Below are 24,936 nucleotides of genomic sequence, written 5' to 3'. Positions count from 1 at the left end.
TAACAACAAATCTTCAATGGTGAGATTTTGTTTGGTTCTTTATTTACAGGTGAACATTGTACCATTGATTGCCAAAGCAGATACAATTTCTAAAAATGATTTGCAGAAATTCAAGTGTAAAATAATGAGTGAATTGGTTAGCAATGGCATCCAGATCTATCAGTTTCCAACAGATGATGAAACTACTGCTCAGGTGAACTCCTCAATGAATGTAAGATTTTATTTTATTTTTTTTTATTTTTATTGTGTTATGTTAGTAACCATACAATACATCATTAGGTTTTGACGTAGTGTTTCAAGATTCATTGTTTATATATAACACCCTGTTCTCCTTGTAATACGTGCCTTCCTTAATACACCACCAGGTTCACCCATCCCTTTTCTGCCCCCTCCAAAACCCTCAGTTTGTTTGTCAGAGTCCACAGTCTCTCATGGTTCATCCCCCCCTCTGATTTCCCCTAATTCACTTTTACTTTCCTTCTCCTAATGTCCTCCATGTTGTTCCTTATTTTCCATAAGTAAGTGAAACCATGTGATCCTTGGCTTTCTCGGCTTGACTTATTTCACTCCACATAATCTCCTCCAGTCCCATCCATGTTGATGCAAAAGTTGGGTATTCATCTTTTCTGATGGCTCAGTAATGGTCCATTATGTATATGGACCACATCTTCCTTATATTCATCTGGTGAAGGGCATCTCAGATCTTTCCACAGTTTGGCTACTGTGGACATTGCTGCTATAAACATTGGGGTACATGTGGCCCTTCTTTTCACTACATGTGTATCTTCAGGGTAAATACCCAGTAGTGCAATTCCAGGGTCATAGGGTAGCTCTATTTTTAATTTTTTTTGAGAAACCTCCACACTGTTTTCCAAAGTGGCTGCACCAACTTGCATTCCCACCAACAGTGTAAAAGGGTTCCCTTTTCTCCACATCCTCTCCAACATTTGTTGTTTCTTGCCTTGTCAATTTTTGCCATTCTAACTGATGTAAAGGGGTATCTCAATGTGGTTTTGATTTAAATTTCCCTGATGGCTAATGATGATGAACATTTTTTCATGTGTCTGTTAGCCATTTGCATGTCTTCATTAGACAAGTGTCTGTTCATTTCTTCTGTCCATTTTTTGGAAATATCTGTTTTTTGTGTGTTTGGTTTGAGAAATTATTTATAGACCTTGGATATCAGCCCTTTGTCTGTAGTGTCAGTTGCAAATATCTTCTCCCATTCTGGGGTTGCCTCTTTGTTTTGATGACTGTTTCCTTTGCTGTGCAGAAGACTTTCATCTTGATGAAGTCCCAAAAGTTTATTTTCACTTTTGTTTCCCTTGCCTTTGGAGACGTGTCTCAAAAGAATTTGCTGTGACTGATGTCAACGAGGTTACTGCCGATGTTCGCCTCTAGGATTTTGATGGATTCCTGTCTCAGATTGAGGTCTTTCATCCATTTTGAGTTTATCTTTGTGTATGGTATAAGATAATGGTTGAGTTTCATTCTTCTGTACATAGTTTTCCAATTTTCCCAACATCATTTATTGAAGCAACTATATTTTTTCCATTCCATATTTTTTCCTGCTTTGTTGAATATTAGTTGACCACAGAGTTGAGAGTCCATAACTAGATTCTATACTCTTCCATTGGTCTATGTGTCTGTTTTTGTGTCAATACCATGATGTCTTGGTAGTAAACTTTGTAATATAGCTTGAAATAAGGCAACATGATGCCCCCATCCTTGTTTTTCTATTTTAATATTCCCTGGCGATTCAGAATCTTTTCTGTTCCATACAAATTTTAGAATTGTTTGTTCCAGTGCTTTGAAAAATGACAATGGTATTTTGATCAGGATGGCATTGAAATTATAGATTGTTCTGGGCAGTATAGACATTTTAACAATGTTTCTTCTTCTAATCCATGAGCATGGAATGTTTTTCCATCTTTTTGTGTCTTCTTCAATTTCTTTCTTGAGTGTTCTGTAGTTCCTCGAGTATAGATCCTTTACCTCTTTGGTTAGGTTTATTCCAAGGTATCTTATGGTATTTGGTGCTATGTAAATAAAATTGAATCTCCAATTTCTCTTTCTACAATTTCATTCTTAGTATATAAGAAAGCAACTGATTTCTATGCATTGATTTTGTACCCTGTAACATTACTGAATTGCTGTATAAGTTCTAGTAATTTGGGGGTGGAGTCTTTTGTGTTTTCTACGTAAAGTATCATGTCATCTGCGAAGAGAGAGAGTTTGACTTCTTCTTTGCCAATTTGAGTACCTTTTATTTCATTTTGTTGTCTGATTGCTGATTTTTGTTGCTAGAAGCACTATGCTGAACAATAGTGGCAATAGTGGGCATCCTTGTTGTGTTCCAGATCTCAATGGGAAGGCTCTCAGCTTTGCCTCATTAAGAATGATGTTCACTGTGGGTTTTTCATAGATGGATTTTATGAAGTTGAGGAATGTTCCCTCTATCCCTATACTCTGGAGTATTATACTCTGAAAATTTTTAATCAGGAAAGGATGCTATGTTTTGTCAAATGCTTTTCCTGCATCAATTGAGAGGACCATGTTGTTCTTCTCACTTCTCTTATTGATTTGATCTATCACATCGATTGATTTAAAAATGTTGAAACACCCTTGCCTCCCAGGGATAAATCTGGTTGTGGTAGATAATCTTTTTAAAAAAATATTTTTAATTTATTTGTCAGAGAGAGAGCGAGAGAGAGAGCGAGCGCACAGGCAGGAAGAGGGAGAAGCAGGCTCCCTGTCGAGAAAGGAGTCCCATGTGGGACTCAATCCCAGGACACTGGGATGATGACCTGAGTTGAAGGCAGCCACTTAACTGACTGAGCCATCCAGGCATCCTGGTGGATAATCTTTTTAATGTAGTGTTGGATCCTATTGCCTAGGATCTTGTTGAGATTCTTGGCATACATATTGGTCAGGGATATTGTTCGGAATTATCTTTTTTGATGGGGTTTTTGCCTGATTTGGGATCAAGGTAATACTGGCTTCATAGAAAGAGTTTGGAAGTTTTCCTTCTGTTTCTATTTTTTTGAAACAACTTCGGAATAGGTTTTATTTCTCCTTTTAATGTTTGGCAGACTTCCCAGGGAATCCATCCCGTCCTGGCCTCTTGTTTTTTGGGAGATTTTTGATCACTGCTTCAATCTAGTTGCTAGATATTATTTTATACAGGTTGTCAAGTCTTCCTGTTTCAGTCTTGGGAGTTTATAGGTTTTTAGGAATGCATCCATTTCTTCTAGGTTGATTAAGTTATTGTCATATAGGTGTTGATAATAATTTCTGATTATTGTTTCTATTTCCTTAGTGTTAGTCGTGATCTCCCCTTTCAATCATTATTTTATTATTTTAGGTCATTTCTCTTTTCTTTTGGATTAGTCAGGCCAGTGGTTTATCACTTATTAATTCCTTCAAGGAACCAGCTTCTAGTTCCCTTGATGTGTTCTACTGTACTTTTGGTTTCTAACTGATTGATCTATGCTCTAATCTTAATTATTTCCCTTCTTGTGCAGGGGGTACGTTTAATTTGTTGTTGATTCTCCCATTCTTTCAGGTGTAAAAACAGTTTGTGTATTCAGGATTTTTCTTTTACTCTTTTGTCTGTCTGTCTTTCTTTCTTTCTTTTGGCTTGGATGGCTATGTATTTCCCCCTTAGGACTGCCTTTGCCCTATTCCATAGGTTTTGGAATGAAGTGTTTTCATTCTCATTGGTTTCCAGGAATTGTTTAAGCTCTTCTTTGGTTTCCTTGGTGATCCAAACATTCTTGAGCAGAATAGTTTTTATCTTCCAAGTGTTTGAATTTCTTACAAACTTTTTCTTGTGATTGAGTTCCAGTTTCAAAGCATTGTGGTCTTAGAATATGCAGGGAATAATTTCTGTCTTTTGGTATTGGTTGAGCCCTGATTCATGACCCAGTATGTGGTCTATTCTGGAGAAAGTTCTATGTGAGTTTGAGAAGAATGAGTATTCTGTTGTGGAATGTTCTGCATATATCTATGAGGTCCATCTGGTCCAATGTGTCATTCAAAGCTCTTACTTCTTTTGATTATCCGCTTGGTTGTCTGTCTATTGTTGAGAATGGTGTGTTAAGATCATCTACAATTAATGAATTCTTATCAATATGCCTCTTTATTTTGGTTAACAGTTGGCTGATATAGTTGGCTGCTCCCATATTGGGAGCATAGATATTTACAATTGTTAGATCTGATCCTCTTGTTGGATAGATCCTTTAAGCATGATGTTGTGTCCTTGTGTATCTCTGACTACAGTCTTTAGCTTAAAATCTTTTTTGTCTGATATGAGAATCACTGCCCCAGATTTCTTTTTGCAGTCCATTGACATGAAAGATGGTTCTCTGTCCCTTCACTTTTGGTCTGGATGTATCTTTAGGTTCAAAATGTGTCTTTTGTAGACAGTGTATGGATGGGTCATGTCTTTTCATCCAGTCTGAAACCCTGTGCCATTTCATGGGATCATTTACTCTGTTCACGTTGAGAGCAATTATTGAAAGATATGATTTTATTGTCATCATGTTATGTGAAGTCCTTGTTTCTACAGATTGTCTCCATATCTCTCTGTTCTGTATCACTCTTGGGGTCTTTCTGCTATTATAGAGCCCTCCTTAATATTTCCTGCAGGGCCAGATTAATGGCCACATATTCTTTCAGTTTTTGCCAGTCTTGGAAACTCTTTATCTCTCCATCATTCCAAATGACAGCCTTGCCGGATCAAGTATTCTTGGTTGCATGTTCTTCTCATTTAGTACCCTGACTGTGTCTTGCCTTTCTGGCTTTCCAGGTTCTGTGGACAGGGCTGACATTATTCCAGTGTTCCTCCCCCTGTGCCTAACAATCTCTTCCCCCTAGCTGCCCTTAAGATGTTTTTCCTTGTTTTAAGATTCACGAGTTTCACTATTACATGCCTGGAGATTGGTCAGCTCTCCTCGATCTTGGGGATTGATATTCTCTCTGCCTCTAGGACATGAATGCTTGTTTCATTCCCTAGACTAGGGAAGTTCTCAGCTAGGATTTGCTCAACTGTATCATCTAGTCTTCTCTCTCTCTCCAGCCCCTCAGGGATCCCAAAAATTCTGACATTGGAACGTCTCATGGCATCATTTATTTCTCTAATTCTGCTTCAATGGCTTCTAAGCTGCTTGTTTCTGGCCTCCTCCTGCTCCTTCTCTATCAGTTTGTCTTTTAGATCACTAATTTCTTTTTCTACCTCATTTGCCCTAGCTATTCGAGTGTCTAGATTAGATTGAATCTCATTAATATCATTTTAAGGTTCTGCCAAATCAGCTCTCACTTCTTCCCTTAGAGAATCTATGTTGCCACTAATTGTTTCTCCAACCATCTTCTGGTTACCCTGAATTCTGTTTCTGGGTAGCGATCTTCTGGTTACCTTGAATTCTATTTCTGATTCTGTGCTTATATCCGTATCCTTTAGTTCTGTGGCAGATGTCACAGTCTCTGAATTTTTCCTGTGTTGGGGGTTTCTTCTCCTAGTCATTCTGGTGAGGAGTTGTTGAGGGAATGTACAGAGACCAAACTGTTGACCACAATCCAAGCAAGATGCACCTGTTTTATAGAGATCTTAGGGTTGTCAGTCTTTTGTTCTTTCAGCTTGTCATCTTGGGGAGGGGCCTGCTGTGCTGTTACTCAGGCAATGCTGTTTGGGCAGAGTTCCCCTGTTCCCTGTTGGGGGAGGGTTGGTCAGGAAAAACCAGTTTAGGGGGGCTTTTGTTTTCTGGTGGCTTTTCCTGATGGCTTTCCATGTCTCTACCGAGCACATACAACGCCGAATTGGCTGTATTCAAATTTCTGTCTCAGAACAAAGAGATTGCAGTGTGCTCTCCAGAGAGCCCTCCAGGCCATACTGATTTCATTTTTGTCTGTGCTGCTAAAAATGTCAGCATCCTGGGTTGTATGCCACACAGAAGCACTCCCAGCCCTTGCTTCCATGTCCAGACATGTCTTTGTCCTTCGTGCTTCTAAAACCACCAACCTTCCCCAGTTCATTCGCATGCCCCCACAGCTCCAGGTTTCAGTCTGAGGGGTTTCCTTAAGTCCTTTCCATGCCACTACTGCTCTGTGAGCCTGTGTCTGGGCCCCAGTGTGGGACACTTTTGTGCTCCTGTGTTATTTCACCTTCCCCATAACATGGCTTATGGCAGATACCCCCCCTTCTGTTTATTGTCTGAGATCCTCCTACAGAATCATATCTCCCTGCTTCATACCTTGAAATCATTTGCCATAGATAGTCTGTTGGTATAGATCTGGATATATATTCTTACATCTCAGAATGTTCAGGTGTTCAGAATTCTCTGGTAGATATCTAGCTCAATTCAAGGGGTGGTTGAAATACAGTCCCCTACTTCTCCACCATCTTGCTTGCAAAAAACAAACAAGCAAACACACACACACACACACACACACACACACACGAACACACCAAAGAGAATTTAAATCTATTGTGGGAAATCTCTTTTCTCTCTTTCCCTTCAATCCCCTCCTCTTCAGCTCTTCCTTCCTTCCTTCTGTCCTCTCTCCCTCCCTCCCTCCTCTTCCTTCCTTCCTTGTTTCCTTCCTTCCTTCCTTCCTTTCTTTCTTTCCTTTCTCCTCCTCCTCCCTCTCCTTCCTTCTCCTTCTCCTTCTTCCTCTTCTTTCCTTCCTTCCTACATTTTTTCTCCTTCCTTCCTCCCTTTCTTTCTTGCTTCTCTTCTCCTCTGCTACCTGTCAAATCTCTTCCTCAACAACCCTAGACAACCACTAATCGACTTCTTTCTGTAGATGATTGCTCTGTTGTGGACATATAATTATGAAGAGAATTAATGATATTTGGTCTTTTCATGTACTTATTTTCTATTAGCATATCTTCCCAGGAGAAATGTTTGCTTATATCCATTTTATAAGGATCTGAAAAATGGAAACAAAGATCCATTTTTAAAAAAATTTCTTTTCAATGAATTCCCGAATTCATTGTTTATGTACCACACCCAGTGCTCCATGCAATACGTGCCCTCCATAATACCCACCACCAGGCTCACCCAACTTCCCACCCCTCCCCTCCAAAACTCTCAGATTTTTTTCTCAGCATCCACAGTCTCTCATGGTTCATCTCCCCCTCCAATTTCCCAACTCCCTTCTCCTCTCCAGCTCCCCATGTCCTTCATGTTATTCCTTATGCTCCACAAATAAGCAAAACCATATGTTAATTGACACTCTCTGCTTGACTTATTTCACTCAGCACAATCTATTTCAGTACCCTAACCCCCCATCTCCCTCCAAGAATCCTGTTTTTTTCTATAGTTAAGAGTCTCATAGTTCGTTTCCATCTCTGATTTCATCTTATTTCATTTTTCCTTCCCTTCCCCTCTGTTCATTTTTTGTTTCTTAAATTCCACATGAGTGAAATCATATGATATTTGTCTTTCTCTGACTGACTTATTTTACTTAAAATAATACCCTCTCTTTCCCTCCATGTCATTGCATGTTAAGATTTCATTTTTTTTGATGCCTGAGTAATGTTCCATTATATATTTATCACATCTTCTCTATTCATTCATCATTCAATGGATATTCAGTAGACATTTGGGCTCTTTCCATAATTTGGCTATTGTTGATAATGCTTCTACAAACATCAGTACTTTTATATCCTTTGGGTAAATACCTAGTATTACAATTATCAGATCTTAAGGCAGGTTTATTTTTAACTTTTAAGTAACCTCTGTAGAGGTCTCCAGAGTGACTGCACCTGTTTGCATTTCCAACAACAATGCAAGAAGTTTCCCCTTTCTCCACATCTTTGCCAACACCTCTTGTTTCTCGTGTTGTCAATTTTAGCCATTCTGGCAGGTGTGAGGAGGCATATCATCATGGTTTTGATTTGCATTTCCTTGATCATAAGTTATGTTGTCCATCTCTTCGTGTACCTGGTAGTCATTTATATGTTCTATTTATGTTTTCTTCCCATTTCTTAAATGGATTATTATTTTTATTGTTGAGGTTTAATTTGATAAGTCTTTTATAGGCTTTGGATGCTAACCCTTTATCAGATATGTCATTTGCAAATATCTTCTCCCATTCCATTGGTTATCTTTCAGTTTTGTTGATGGTTTCCTTTGCTCTTCAGAGACTTTTTAATGTTGGTGAAGTCTCAATAAGTCACTTTTGCTTTTGTTTACTTTGCTTCAGGTGATATGTCTAATAAAAAGTTGCAAGGTTGAGGTCAAAGAGGTTTCTTCTTGTGTTCTCCTCTAGGATTTTGACAGATTCCTGTCTCACATTTAGGTCTTTAATCCCTTTTGAATTTATTTTTGTTTTATGATGTAAGCAAGGGTCAATTTCATCCTTTTGCATGTTGCTCCCCAGTTTTCCTAACACCATTGTTAAAGAGACTGTCTTTTTCCCTTTGGATGTTCTTTCCTGATTTATTGAAGATTAGTTGACCATAGATTTGAGAGTTCATTCATGAGTTTTCTTTTCTGTTCCATTGATCTATGTGGCTGTTTTGTTTTAGTACTGTACTGTCTTTTTGTTTTTAGATTTTACTTCTTTATTTGACAGAGAGAGAACACAAGCAAGGGGAACTGCAGAGGGAGAAGGTGGAACAAGCTCCTCACTAGGCATGGAGCCTGATGAAGGACTTGAACTCAGGACCCTGATATCATGACTTAAGCTGAAGGCATACACTTAACAGACTAAGTCATCCAGGTGCCCCAGTACCTTACTATCCTGACGGCTACAGCTTTGTAACATAGCTTGAAATCCAGAATAGTGATGCCTCCAGTTTTTTTTTTCTTTTTCACAATTGTTTGGCTATTTGGGGTCTTTTCTGGTTCCAAACAAATTATAGGATTGCTTGTTCTAGCTCTGTGAAAAATGCTGATAGTATTTTGATAGGGATTGCATTAAATGTGTAGGTTGCTTTTGTTAGTATAGATATTTTAACAATGTTTGTTGTTCAAAACCATTAGCACGGAAGTTGTTCCATTTATTTGTGTCCTCTTCAATTTCTTTCATAAGTGTTCTATTGTTTTCAGAGTGTAGACTTTTTGCTTCTTCAGTCATATATATTCCTAGGTATCATACTGTCTCTGGTGCAATTACAAATGGGATCTGTTGCTTGGTTTCTTTATTGCTGCTTCATTATAGGTGTACAGAAGCATAACAGATTTTAGAAGAAGATGGCAGAGGAGTAGTGGACCCTAGTTTTGTCTGGACCCTGGAATTCAGCTAGATACCTATAAAATCTTTCTGAATATCTATGAACTCAACTGGATCTTTAAGAAAAGAATTGCTGAAATTCTCCAAATAGAAATGCAACTATTTTTGCAAGGAATCCTAGGCCATATATCTGAAGATTAAACCATGGGGGTAGGGGGAGGGAGCCTCCATAAGCTGGCTACTGCAAAGTGATATAGCAGTGGAGTGCAAAATCAAAACTTCTAGATATCTACTCCAGTGATGGATGTTCTGGTCTGAAAGGCACTCAGGTGGCAAAGCAGGCAGAATCCCAAGTGGAACAGTATAGTCTCAGGATCCCTGGGGTAACAAAAAGAATAGGGGTACCTGAGGGTTGCAGAGTTCCCAAACACTGGAGCAGGGAAGCCAGCTACAAACAGAGTGGCCAGAAATGGGCTTTCAGCTCTGTGTTGCCATAAACCATGAACCTTGATCTGGTCAGGAAACCACTCTCCAAGCAAGGGCCCAGCAAGAGGCAGAACTGTGGCAAGACATTTCCTAACTCCTGGGAGGAGTGGGTGCAGTGCATGCCACTGGAGACTCTAAAGTTTGGAGACTCAAAATGGGGTTAGGAGCCCAAGATAAAGATGTCTGGTCACAGCCTGGTTGAACACAGATGGAAACCAGGGATACAAGAGTGACGGAATGGTTTTCTGTGAGGACTCATTGAAGAAGGGGGGACACAATATTTAAGATCTGGGGCTGAAGATTGAGAGACTACCATTTTGATATTCATCCTCTAAAAGTGCAGAAAGCTTTCAGGGAACAAAAGCCACATAGAACAATCTGGAGGCATTCACACTGAGCCCAGCCCCCTAGCAAGGACGGTGCAATTCTGAGGAGGCAGATACCTGAGAACCAGTACAACAAATGCCTCCCCTGGAAGATCAGCAGGAACATCCTAATACTAAGCGTTTTTTTTTAATTGGAAAAATGTTTTTATTTTTATAATTAAACATTTTTTATTATGTTCAATTAGGCAATATAGTACATCAAAGTTTTTGATGTAATGTTCAATCATTCTTTAGTCGTGTATAATACCCAGTTCTCATCACAACACATGTGCTCATTAATACACATCACCGGGCTACCCCATCTCCACACCCCTCCCTTCTGTAAACCTCAGTTTATTTCCCAGAGTCTAGAGTCACTCATAGTTTTTTCTCCTTTCTGATTTTTTCCCACTCAGTTTTCCCTTCCTTCCTCTGTGGGCCTCTGCACTATTACTTATGTTCCACATATGAGTGAAACCATGTGATAATTGTCTTCTTCTGCTTGACTTATTTCACGTAACTTAATCTCCTCCAGTTCCATCCATGTTGATGCAAATGGTGGGTATTCATCCTTTCTGATGGCTGAGTAATATTCCTTGGAGTATATGTGCCACATATTCTTTATCTATTCCTCAATTGAAAAGCATGTCAGTTCCTCCCACAGTTGGGCTCTTGTGGACATTGTTGCTATGAACGTTGGGATGCATGTTCCCCTTCTTTTCACAACATCTCTATATTTGGGGTAAATACCTAGTAGTGCAGTTGGTGGGTTATAGGGTAGCTCTATTTTTAATGTCTTAAGGAAACTTCATACTGTTTTCCAGAGTGACTATACCAGCTTTAAATTCCCACCCACAGTGTAAGTGGGTTACCCTTGCTCCACATCTTCATCAACACTTATTGTTTCCTATCTTGTTAGTTGCCATTCTAACTGATGTAAACTTGTATCTCATTGTGGTTTTGGTTTGAATTCCCCTGATGGTTAGTGATGTTGAACATTTTTTCATGCATCTGCTAGTCATTTGTTTGTCTTTGGAGAAGTGTCTCTTCAGTCTTTTGCCCATTTCTTGACTGGATTATTTGGGTTTTGGGTGTTGAGTTTGAGAAGTTCCTTATAGATCTTGGATACCAGCCCTATCTTCATTTGCAATATCTTCTCCCTTTCCGTGGGTTCCCTCTTAGTTTTGTTGACCATTTCCTCTGCTGTGCAAGAGCTTTTTATCTTGATGAAGTCCCAAAAGTTCATTTTTGCTTTCACTTCCCTTGCCTTTAGAGACATGTCTTGAAAGAAGTTGCTGTGGTCAATGTTGAAGAGATTACTGCCTATGTTCTCCTCTAAGATTTGATGGATTCATCTCACATTGAGATCTTTCATCCATTTTGAGTTTATCTTTGTGTATGATGCAAGGGAATGGTCAAGTTTCATTCTTCTGTACATAGCTGTCGAATTTTCCCAGAACCATTTATTCAAGAGATTATTTTTTTTCCATTGGATATTCTTTCCTAATTTATTTAAGACTAGTTGACCATAGACTTGAGGGACCATTTCTAGAGACTCTATTCTGTTCCATTAATCTATATGTCTGTTTTTGTGGCAATACCATGCTATCTTGATGATCACAGCATTATTATATAACTTGAAGTCAAGCATCATGATGCTCCCAACTTTAGCTTTCTTTTTCAACAATTACCTGGAAATTCAGGGTCTTTTCTGGTTTCATACAAATTTTAGGATTATTTGTTCCAACTCTGTGAAAATTTACCAAATGTATTTTGATAGCGATTGCATTGAAAGTGTAGATTGCTGTGGACAGCATAGACATTTTCACAATGTTTATTATTCCAATCCATGAGAATGAAATATTTTTCCATCTCTTTGTGTCTCCCTCAAATACTTTCATAAGTGTTCTGTAGTTTCTAGAGTACCGATCCTTTACATCTTTGGTTAGATTTATTCCTAGGTATCTTGAGGTTGCCATTGTAAATGGGATTGATTCTTAAATTTCTCTTTCTTCAGTTGCATGTTTAGTGTATAGAAATGCACTGATTTCTGTGCATTGATTTTGTATCCTGCCACATTGCTGAATTACTGTGTGAGTTCTAGTGGAGTTTTTTGGGTTTTCCACATAAAGTATCATGTCATCTGCAGAGAGAGAGTTTGACTTCTTCTTTGCCTATTTGAATGCTTTTATTTCTTTTTGTTGTCTGATTGCTTAGGCTAGGACTTCTAGTACTATGTTGAACAGTAGTGGTGAGAGTGGGCATCCCTGTCATGTTCCTGACCTTAAAAGAAATGCTCTCATTTTTTCCCCATTGAGAATGATATTCACTGTGGGCTTCTCATGGATGGCTTTTATGATAGTAAAGTATATTCCCTCTATACCTACACTCTGAAGAGTTTTAATCAAGAAAGAATGCTGCATTTTGTCAAATGATTTTTCTGGGTCAGTTGAGAGAATCCTATGGTTCTTGTTTTTATCAATTTGGTCTATTATGTTGATTGACTTGCAAATGTTGAACCACCCTTGCACCCCAGGAATAAATCTCACATGGTTGTGATGAATAATACTTTTGATATACTGTTGGACCCTATTGGCTAGGACCTTGGTGAGTATTTTGGCATCCATGTTCATCAGGGTTATTGGTCCATGTTTCTCCTTCTTGATGGGGCCTTTGCCTTGTTTGGGAATCAAATTAATGCTGGCCTCATAGACTAAGTTTGGAAGTTTTCCTTCCATTTCTATTTTTTGGAACAGTGTTAATAGAATAGTTATGATTTCTTCTTTAAATGTTTGGTGGAATTCTCCTGGGAATACATATGGCCCTGGACTCTTGGTTTTAGGAGGTTTTTGATTACTGTTTCAACTTCCTTGCTGGTTACTAGTCTGTTCAGATGTTCTACCTTTCCTGTTTCAGTCTTGGTAGTTTATAAGTTTCCAGGAATGCATCCATGTTTTCCCCAGATTGCCTAGTTTGTTGGCATGTAGCTGCTGGTAATAAGTTAATAAATTGTCTCTATTTTCTTGGTATTAGTCGTGATTTCCCCCCTTTCATTCATGATTTTATATATTTGGTTCCTTTCTCTTTTCTTTTTGATAAGTCTGGCCAGTTTTATCAATCTTAGTAATTCTTTGAACAAACCAGCTTTTAGTTTTGTTTATCTCTTCTACTGTTCTTCTAGTTTCTATTTCATTGATTTCTGCTTTAATCTTTATTAATTATCTTCTCCTGCTTGGTTTAGGCTTTATTTGTTGTTCTTTCTCCAGATCCTTTAGGTGTAAGGTTAGCTTGTGCATTTGGGAATTTTCTATTTTGTTTGAGAGTGGCATGGATGGCTATGTACTTCCCTCTAAAGACCACCTTTGGAGTATCCCATAGGTTCTGAACTATTGTGTTTTCATTTTCACTGGTTTGCATGAATTGTTTAAATTCATATTTAATTTCCTGGTTGACCCATTTATTCTTTAGCAGGATGATTTTTAACCTCCAAGTGTTTGCATACCTTCCAAATTTTTCCTTGTGGTTGAGTTCCAGTTTCAAAGCATTATGGTCTGAAAATTTATAGGAAATAACCTCCATCTTTGTACTGGTTGCAACCAGGTTCATCAGCCAGTATGTGATATGTTCTGGAGAAAGAATTCGAGAAGAATAAGTATTCTGTTGTTTTGTGGGATGCTCTGTATATATCTATAATGTCCATCTGGTCTAACTGTCCTTCAAAACTCTTGTCTCTTTGTTGATCTTCTGCTTAGATGATTTGTCTATTGCTGTGAGTGGAGTGTTGAAGTCTTCTACTATTAATGCATTATTATCAATATTATTCATTATTTTGGTTGACCGTTGGCTTATATAGTTGGCTGCTTCCATGTTGGGGACATAGATATTTACAGTTGTTAGATTTTCTTGTTGGATAGCCCCTTTAAGTATGATATAGTGTCCCTCTACATTCCTTACTACACTATTTGGTTTATTTTATTTTGTTTTTTGCCCTTTTCCCCCCTAATGGTGTTATGTTAGTCACCATTCACTATTTGGTTTAAAATCTAATTTGTATGATATGAGAATTGCTACACCAGTTTTATTTTGTTTTGTTTTTGAAGTCTCTTGGCATGATAGATGGTTCTCCATCCCATCACTTTCAGTCTGGAGGCATCTTTAGGTTTAAGATGAGTCTCTTGAACTCGGGATATGGATGGTTCCTGTTTTTTCATTGAATTTGAAACTCTTGATGGGAGCATTTGGCTCATTTACTTTTAGAGTAACTATCGAAAGATATGAAGTTAGTGCCATCCTATTGCCTGTAAAGTCCCCGTTTCTATAGATTGTCTCTGTAAATTTCTAGTCTATATTACTCTTGGGGTCTTTCTTTTTTTCATAGAACCCCCAGTAATATTTCTTGCAGGGCCACCTTGGTGGTCACATATTCTTTCAGTTTCTGTTGGTCTCAGAAACTCCTTTTCTCTCCGACCATTCTGAATGACAGCTTTGCTGGATAAAGTATTCTTGGATGCATTTTCTTCTCATTTAGTACCCTGAATAACTTGGCAGCCCTTTCTGGCTTGCCAGTCTCTGTAGTAAGGTCTGACATTATTCTGTTGTTCCTCTCTCTGAGAGTAAGAAATCTCTTCCCCCTAACTGCTTTCAGGTTAGCTTCTCCGGCTCTAAAGTTTGCAAGCTTCACTGTTATATGTCAGGTGTTGTTCTATTACTGTTGGCTTTGGAGGAGTCCTCTCTGCCTATTAGACACGAATGCTTGTTTCCAGATCAGGGAAGTTCTCAACTATGGTTTACTTAATTATACTTCTTGCCCTCTCTCTCTCTACCCCCTCGGAGATCCCAATAATTCTGACAATGGAACAATTTGTGGTGTCATTGATCTCTCTAAGTCTATTTCCATGGGCTACTAGTGCCTATCCCTATATTCCTCAGCTTCCTTCCTCTCTATCAGCTCATCTTCTAGATCTCTAATTTGTTATTCTGCCTCATTTACCATAGCTGTTAGTGTATGCAGTTGAGAGGACATCTCATTCATAGCATTTCTAAGTTCATCCTGATTAGATCTCATTTCTGCCCTTAGAGATTCTGTATTCTCACTAATGCTTTTTTTCAAGCTTAGCTATTGACTTCATGATTGCTATTCTGAAGTCTATCTCTGACATCTTGCTTAAATCCATTTCCATTACATCTGTATCAGAGGACATTGTCTCTGGTTCTTTCCTTTGTTGGGAGTTCCTCCTCCTAGTCATTCTGTTGAAGGATGTTTGAGGGAATGGACAGAGTCCAAAATGTCAACCATGCCCCAAGCAAAATGTACCTTAGAAATAATCTGAAGTAGTCAAAAGCTACTACAGATATGTCACCAAAGCCAAGATGGTCCAAATCAATAAAAAAGAAAGAGAAAAAGATAAAGAAGGGGGAGGCCAGGAGAGAGATTATAATTTCTCAGGGTGGACTCATCAGGGTGATTTGTCAGTTCCTGCTTGATTTTCAGTTTGTGTTTTCGGAGACACTCTATTCCAAAATTTCAAAGAAAGGAGAATATATATTTTCATTTCTTTTTCATTTTAGAAAAGATTTTTCTTATAGAAAATTTTTTTCTTATAGAAAAAATTTTTTCATGTAGAAAATTTTTCATATAGAAAATTTTCATTTATATATCATTTATATATATAAATTTTCATTTATATATATATAAGTGTGTGTATATATATATAGAGAGAGAGGGAGAGAACACTCAAATTGAATAGAGTGAAAAATGGGCTAGTATGGGGCATAAATCTATAAAACATATATGTAAAAAAAAAGTTGAGAAACAACTTAAAAACACTAGTTGGGAAATAAGACCCTATTTGAAATAGGAACAGGGTTAAAAAAAGAAAAAAATAAGAAGATGGTGGGGAAGTAGGAGATGCCCTTTCAACCTGTACCCTAAAGTGAGCTGATTACCTACCAAAGAACTCTGATCACCCATGAAATCAGCCTGAGAGCAGAATTATACACGTCTGGATCTCTACAGGAGCAGAAGACACCAGTGGGCAGGTAAAGTGGAGTGGGAACATCGGACTGATATCAGAAGATAAACAAAAGGGGGAGGGAGCCACCAGAGGCAACTGATTGGAAAATAATACCCCAATATGAGAGTGCCCTGCATCTGGGGACCAGCATTAGCTTGGAGTCTGGCTGAAAGCAAACAAAAAAAAAAAAAAAAGAGCAAAGGATCGCGGGGGGAAATTGTGGGAATTGGGGTGGTTAGGGACAGGGGCTTAAGTCCCTGGACCCAGGACAGCCTCCCCTGGCGCTGAGCCAGAGAGAGTGCAGTGGAGAAACCAGGTCTTGGTCCCTGAGCCACCAGCACGCCTGAGAATGTGTGGGGTCTGGCTCCCATGAGGGGCTGGGAGCCTCGCCAGATGGCATTCCTGAAACACGTGTGTCCCACACCCTCCCCTGGGAGAGGTGCTCACAGGTGCTAGCTAGGAGCTCTGGGACCCGGAAAAACCAGACATTCCCAGCCCGGGCCAGTGGGAAAATCTCAGTGTGCAATCGCTGCTTGGAACCTCTCTGGCGGTCTGGAGCTGCCCAGACAGCCGCCACTGCCATGGTTTTGGGTACAAGGAGGAGATCCTGCATCCCAGGGACTGTGACTTGGAACCTACTCTGCCAGCAGCTCTGCAGAGCATTCTGAGGCTTCTCTCTGAGAAGGAGGTGTGGGTGCAGTTTGCTCTCCTCTAAACCTCCAAAAACCATCAAAAGCTGTCAAGGCAAGAGAAAACAGATGAACAAACATAAAAACCTCCAGAGTACAAAAGCCTGAAAAAAACGGTTTCCTCAGAGACCACCCCCTTGAGGGGAGTGGGAGGACCTAACTCAGGGAACATCATTGACTGAAAACCCACGTGGCAGGCCCCTCCCCCAGAAAACCAACCAGGAAGGAAGGAAAAAAAAAAAGAAGACAACAAAAGAACAACCACCACTACTTCATAAATACAACTTTTATTTTTAACTCTTTACCACTATTCTGGTTCATTTTTTTATACATATAGATAATTTTTTAACCTATTTACCATCACAGTGAGATGTCCAGTACATCAAATTCCTTAATAACCTTCTAACCTGAATTTTGATACATACACCCGTGTTTTTCTTTTGCTTTTCTATTTTTTAACTTTTAAAAAAATTTTAATTTAGTTTAGTCTATTTTATACTTTTTAAATTTTTATTCTCTAATATACATATAGAGTTAAACTTCAAGGTAATCCTCTTTCCCCAATCAATGCTACCCCTATAGGTAAACCAATTTAAAATCCCCCTTTATCTTAGGAAAGTTGAGTCCCTTAACAAAGACATCAAGATACATCCAGGAAGAATCAAAATAACCTTCCTCGCCCACACTGAGAATTTATAACCACTCTCCTATCTTTTCCTTCCACCAATGTTTCTGTGTATATGTGTTTGTCCTGATAGTATATAAATCTTACACTTAGGGTTCTTTTTGACGAGGTTCTTCCTTTTTGTGCTTATATATATATTTTTTTTTCTCTTGTCATATACATTTATCAGTCTTTTTGTTTGTCTGTTTTTTGTTTGTATACTTCATAAATCTTACCTTGGGGCCCATTTGGGCTGACCTTCTCTTTTATCTTCCATTTTTTTCCTCTCTCTCTCTCTCTCTCTCTTTTTCTTTTTCTCTATATTTCTTTTTCTTTTCTTTTTTATCTCATTTGGGTGGGGAATCCTGATTGCACAGAAGCATTCCAGGGTGCACCTTGACTGCACCACAGTCAATACAACCAGCTGCATCCATTCAGTCATCTCTTACCAAAATGACTAGGAGTACGAATGCCCAACAGAAGAAAAATACAGAGGATGGACCTTCTGCAACAGAGCTAATGGCTATCGACATAGACAATATGTTGGAAAAGGAATTCAGGCTAACAATTATCCAGGCAATAGCTAGGTTGGAGAAAGCCATGGATGACCAAATGGTATTGATTAGGGCAGAACTGAAAGCCACCAGGGATGATGTTCACAATGTTAGGGCAGAACTGAAAGCCACCAGGGATGATGTTCAAAATGCTCTCAATGAGTTCCAATCTGATCTGAATTCTCTAAAAGCTAGGGTAACTGAGACAGAAGAAAGAATTAGTGATCTGGAGGACAACAGATAGAGAAAATGAATCAGGAGGAAGCCTGGAACAAACAGCTCAGAAGCCACAAAAACAGAATCAGGGAAATAAATGATGCCATGAAATGTTCCAACGTCAGAATTGTTGGAATCCCTGACGGGGAGGAGAAAGAAAGAAGTCTAGAAGATACAGTGGAACAAGTTGTCTATGAAAATTTTCCCAATCTCACGAATGGAAACAACGTTCATGTACTAGAGGCAGAATGTTTCCCCCCAAGATTTTAGATTCTCAAAAGTCCTCACAACACCTGATAGAATGAAGAATTACAATTCTAGACAGACCCTCTTAAAAGCAGCTAGGACAAAGAAGCTCCTTACATACAGAGGAAACCCATTAGAATAACGAAAGACCTGTCCACAGAGACCTGGTAAGCCAGGAAGGGCTGGAAAAATATATTCAGAGTAGTAAATGAGAAGACCATGCAGCCAAGAATACTTTATCCAGCAAGACTGACATTCAAAATAGATGGAGAGATAAAGAGTTTCCAAGACCGGCTTAAAAGACTATGCAACCACCAAGCCGACACTGCAGGAAATATTAAGGGGGGTTCTATAAAAGAAAAAAATCCCAAGAATATCATTGAACAGAAATATAGAGACAATCTACAGACAGAAAGACTTCAAAGGTAACACGATGTCAATAAAAACGTATCTATCAGTAATCACTCTCAATGTGAATGGACTAAATGTGCCCATAATATGACACAGGGTTGCAGATTGGATGAAACGACAGGACCCATCCATATATTCTCTACAAGAGACCCATTTTGAACCTAAGGATACACCCAGACTGAAAGTGAAGGGATGGAGAAGCATCTTTCATGCCAATGGGCCTCAAAAGAAGGCAGGGTAGTGATTCTCATATCAGATAAATTCAATTTTAAACTAAAGACTGTAGTCAGAGATACAGAAGGACACTACATAATTCTTAAAGGGACTAGCCACCAAGATGATCTAACAATTGTTAATATCTATGCCCCCAATATGGGAGCAGCCACTTACATAAGAAAACTATTAATCAAGATAAAGAGTCATATTGATATGAATACATTAATAGTAGGAGATCTTAACACACCTCTCTCAGTAATAGACAGATCATTGAAGCAGAAAATAAATAAATAAGAGCATTGAATGAAACATTGGACCAGATGGACCTCATAGACATATACAGAACATTTCACCCTAAAACAACAGAATACTCATTCTTCTCAAGTGCACATGGAACCTTCTCCAGAATTGACCACATACTGGGTCACAAAGCAGGACTCAACTGATACCAAAAGACTGACAATCCATTCCTGATTAAAACTCTTCAAAGTATAGGGATAGAGGGAACATTCCTGAAATTCATAAAATCTATCTATGAAAGACCCACAGCAAATATCATCTTCAATGGGAAAAAGCTTGCAGCCTTCCCGTTGAGATCAGGAACACGACAAGGATGCCCACTCTCACCACTCTTGTTCAACATAGTATTAGAAGTTCTAGCAACGGCAATCAGACAACAAAGAGAAATAAAAGGTATCCAAATTGGCAAGGAAGAAGTCAAACTCTCTCTCTTCGCAGATGACATGATTCTTTATATGGAAAACCCCAAAGACTCCACCCCCAAACTACTAGAACTCATAGAGCAATTCAGTAACGTGGCAGGATACAAAGTCAATGTACAGAAATCAGTGGCTTTCTTATACACTAACAATGAAAATACAGAAAGGGAAATTAGAGAATCCATTCCATTTACTATAGCACCAAGAACCATAAGATACCTGGGCATAAACCTAACCAAAGAAGCAAAGGACCTGTACTCGAGGAACTACAGAACACTCATGAAAGAAATTGAAGAAGACACAAAAAGATGGAAGACTGTTCCATGCTCTTGGATTGGAAGAATAAACATTGTTAAAATGTCTAGACTGCCTAGAGCAATCTATACTTTTAATGCCATTCCGATCAAAATTCCACCGATATTTTTCAAAGAGCTGGAGCAAATAATCCTAAAATTTGTATGGAGCCAGAAGAGACCCCGAATTGCTAAGGAAATGTTGAAAAACAAAAACAAAACTGGCGGCATCACGTTACCCAATTTCAAGCTTTACTACAAAGCTGTGATCACCAAGACAGCGTGGTACTGGCATAAAAACAGACACATAGACCAGTGGAACAGAGTGGAGAGCCCAGATATGGACCCTCAACTCTATGGTCAAATAATCTTCGACAGGGGGCGCCTGGGTGGCTCAGTGGATTAAGCCGCTGCCTTCGGCTCAGGTCATGATCTCAGGGTCCTGGGATCGAGCCCCGCGTCGGGCTCTCTGCTCCACAGGGAGCCTGCTTCCTCCTCTCTCTCTGCCTGCCTCTCTGCCTGCTTGTGATCTCTCTCTCCGTCAAATAAATAAATAAAATCTTAAAAAAAAATAATCTTCGACAAAACAGGAAAAAATATTCAATGGAAAAAAGACAGTCTCTTCAATAAATGGTGCTGGGAAAACTGGACAGCGATATGTAGAAGAATGAAACTCGACCATTCTCTTACACCGTACACAAAGATAAACTCGAAATGGATAAAAGACCTCAACGTGAGACAGGAATCTATCAGAATCCTAGAGGAGAACATAGGCAGTAACCTCTTCGATATCAGCCACAGCAACGTCTTTCAAGATATGTCTCCAAAGGCCAAGGAAACAAAAGCAAAAATGAACTTTTGGGACTTCATCAAGATCAAAAGCTTCTGCACAGCAAAGGAAACAGTCAACAAAACAAAGAGGCAACCCACGGAATGGGAGAAGATATTTGTAAATGACAGTACAGACAAAAGGTTGATATCCAGGATCTACAAAGAACTTCTCAAACTCAACACACACAAAACAGATAATCATATCAAAAAATGGGCAGAAGATATGAACAGACACTTCTCCAACGAAGACATACAAATGGCTATCAGACACATGAAAAAATGTTCATCATCACTAGCCATCAGGGAGATTCAATTAAAACCACATTGAGATACCATCTTACACCAGTTAGAATGGCCAAAATTAGCAAGACAGGAAACAACATGTATTTGGGAGGATGTGGAGAAAGGGGAACCCTCTTACACTGTTGGTGGGAATGCAAGTTGGTGCAGCCACTTTGGAGAACAGTGTGGAGATTCCTCAAGAAATTAAAAATAGAGCTTCCCTATGACCCTGCAATTGTACTGCTGGGTATTTACCCCAAAGATACAGATGGAGTGAAAAGAAGGGCCATCTGTACCCCAATGTTTATAGCAGCAATGGTCACGGTCACCAAACTGTGGAAAGAACCAAGATGCCCTTCGATGGACGAGTGGATAAGGAAGATGTGGTACATATACACTGTGGAGTATTATGCCTCCATCAGAAAAGATGAATACCCAACTTTTGTAGCAATATGGATGGGACTGAAAGAGTTTATGCTGAGTGAAATAAGTCAAGCAGAGAGAGTCAAGTATCATATGGTTTCACTTATTTGTGGAGCATAACAAATAACATGGAGGACATGGGGAGATGGAGAGGAGAAGGGAGTTCAGAGAAATTGGAAGGGGAGAGGAACCATGAGAGACTATAGACTCTGAAAAACAACCTGAGGGTTTTGAAGGGGCTGGTGGTGGGAGGTTGGGGAACCAGATGGTGGGTAATAGGGAGAGCAGGTATTGCATGGAGCACTGGGTGTGGTGCAAAACAATGAATACTGTTACAGTGAAAATAAATTAAAAAAAATAAGAAAAGAAAGTAAAAAAACAATATAAAATTTTAACCTGAAATATAACCAAGTCATTAATGAAGACCTGGAGTTCCCTATTTTATTTCCCCCTGGCCTTGGAGTTTTACAGTCCTGTAGGAAATAAGCTTATTTTTCACCTGTTCTTCCAGTCCATCTTCTGGGGGAGGGGCCTGCTGCTGAGCTTCTCCGGCATCTTTGTCAGGAGTATGGGCTTAACGTGAGCTGGTTGACTGTGAGGCTTTTTTTCCCTGATGTCTTTCTGCTGTTTAGAGGGTCAGAGCTAATATGGTAGTATGGGTATCTCTGGCCCCGAGCCTAAATGTGGTATACCACCATCCCTAATAAGTCCCCCAGGTCAATTCATCTCCACCTCTGCACTACCAACCTGCACAGACTCATGCAATTCATGTCCATTGTCCCTCTCCTATAGGAATTGTGGGGGACCCATGAGCGTCTCTATGCTTTGTGACTTTGCAATTGCTAGTAGCTGTAGGGTTGCACATGCAACCTCTTCCACAGCTCCAGGTCACACTGGGTGCTGCCCCAGCATCACTTCATGAGCCACTCTGCCCTGAGGGCTGTCCCTGTCATGGGTGCAGGGTGTTCTATATCTCCCCTAGGAATTTAGACAGCCCAGTCCTTTTCTGGGTGGTCAGGCAGAGTGCAGTCTCCTCAGCTTGTGGTTTCTGGTGACTGGAGATTAAATCCCTTCTGGGCTTGCTGACCATAACCAGTCCCCCCACGCCACTGCTTGGGCACTCTATCAGTTCGGGCTCCCCTATTCTTTATGAGTCTCCTGGAATCCTGAGAGCACCATGATCCTCTTTGAATTCTGCCCTATTCACCCCTGTGCCCTTTTTAGAAAGCAGTGCTTCTCAGTAGAGCAGATTTCTAAGGGTCCTGATTTTTTTTTTTTTTTTTGCTCCAGTGTTATATAACTTTCTGGCAGTTGGCTTATGGAGGCTCCCTCCCTGCTCTGCTTATCTTTGGATAGTTTGCCCAAAGATGCAAGGTTCCTCACCCTCTACCTTGCAAAAAGTAGTCGTTTTTCTGCTTGTGGAGACCCAGATAAATTTTAAACCTCAGGTTGAATTCTTGTGTGTTCAGAATGGCTTGATAGATATCCAGCTAAATTTGAGGGACCATATGAAATGAGGTCTCCTACTCTGCCACCATCTTCTCCCCTTTCCAGAAAAAAAAATCCCTAATATTAAGTTTATGGGTCTCACAGTACTGTAAAACTGCAACACTGGTGGAAAATTGTATATAAAATTTGTGGTTTTGTCTCATGATTCTTTAGTCTTTCAATTTTAATATTTTTTCCTTTTTGACTAATTTATTTTATCAACTTTAAAAAATATTTTTAATTTTAATTTTTACAGTTCCATTCTATCTTTCATTGTCTATAATTTTATTTTAAATATGTTTGCAAATTTTATTAGATTTATTTATTAGTTAATTTAAATTTAATTTTATTATGTTAGTCACCATAGAGTACATCATAGGTTTTTGATGTAGTGTTCCATGATTCATTGCTTGCATAAAACACCCAGTGCTCCACGCCATACATGCCCTCCTTAATACCCATCACTGGGCTAACCCATGCCCTCATACCTCTCCTCTCTGAAACCATCAGTTTGTTTCCTATAGTCCATAGGTTTTCATGGTTCCTCTCCCACTCTGATTCCCCTTTCTCCTTCATTTTCCCCTTCCTTCTAATGTCCTCCATGTTATTCCTTATGTTCCACAAGTAATATGAAACCATATGATAATTGTCTTTCTGTGTTTGACTTCTTTCACTCAGCATAATCTCCTTCAGTGCCATCCATATTGTTGCAAAAGTTGGGTATTCATCCTTTCTGATGGCTAATTAATGTTCCATTGTATATATAGACTAAATCTTCTTTATATATATAATATATATATAATATATATATAATATTATTTTTATGTATGTGTAAGTATTTCTTTCTCTACAATTTTAGGATCTAGTTTCTTCTAATAAACAGGTCAAAATACATACAGAATCTATTTATTGTTCTGTTCAGCTGTCTGATTATATTCTCTTTCTCTCTCTTTATGGTTTTTGGTCCCTTCTGATTTGTTTAGTGTGTATTTCTCTGGGGTCGTTGTTGCTATTTTAATGCTTTGTTCTCTCATGCAAGAAATCGCTCCCCTCAAAAAGAACTAAAGACAATACTGACTGTCAGGGACTTAATTAGTATGGATATAAGTAAGATCATGGAACTAGAGTTCAAAATAATGATTATAAAGATACTGGCTGGGCTTAAAAAAACATAGAAGACAGTAGAAAGTCCCTTTCTGGAGAGATAAAAGAACTAAAATCTAATCATGTTGAGATTAAAAAATGCTAATAATGAGATGCAATAAAAAATGGAGGCTTGAGCTACTAGAATAAATATTGCAGAAAGAGATTTAGTGTTTTAGAAGAAAAAATGATGGTGAATAAAGAAACCGAGAAAAAGAGAAGTAATCAACTACTGGACCATAAGGGGGAGAAATTGAGAGATAAGTGATATCATAAAGCAAAACAATATTATAATAATTGGGGTCCCAGGAGAAGAGGAAAGAGAGAAGGGCAGAAGGCACATTTGAACAAATCATGGTGGAGAACTTCCTTAATCTGGGGAAGGAAATAGGTATTCAAGTCCAGGAGTTAGAGAGGACCCCTGTCAAATTCTGTAAAAATAGTGAACACCTCAACATATAATAGTGAAGGTTGCAGATTTCAGAGATAAAGAGAAAATCCTGGAAGTGGCTCAGGGCAAGAGGTCCTTAACCTACAAGGGTAGACACATAAGCCTGGGAGCAGAATTATCCATAGCAACCTGGCAGGCCAGAAAGGAGTGGTATGATATATTCAGGTGCTAAATGAGAAAAAACATGCAACCAAGAATACTTTGTCCAGCAAACCTGTCATTCAAAAAAGGAGAGAAAAGGTGATTCCAGGACAAAGAGAAACTA

The 24,936-nt window shown here is 39.0% G+C and overlaps 1 protein-coding gene across 2 annotated transcripts in view; it reads left to right on the top strand.

The window, feature by feature from the left end:
- The window catches only part of SEPTIN14 (septin 14), a 166,905-nt gene that overhangs the window by 49,612 nt on the left and 92,357 nt on the right, over positions 1-24,936 (top strand). For both annotated transcript variants that reach the window (XM_045993586.1, XM_045993587.1), the window contains one exon: positions 50-211. In XM_045993586.1, coding sequence (XP_045849542.1) covers positions 50-211 — 162 coding nt within the window. The remainder of the gene's footprint in view (positions 1-49; positions 212-24,936) is intronic.

Source organism: Meles meles, chromosome 21 (assembly GCF_922984935.1).
Source record: "Meles meles chromosome 21, mMelMel3.1 paternal haplotype, whole genome shotgun sequence".
Taxonomy (NCBI): Eukaryota; Metazoa; Chordata; class Mammalia; order Carnivora; family Mustelidae; genus Meles; species Meles meles.
The sequence above is the reverse complement of the archived record's forward strand: the minus strand, read 5'-3'. Positions and strand labels throughout refer to the sequence as shown.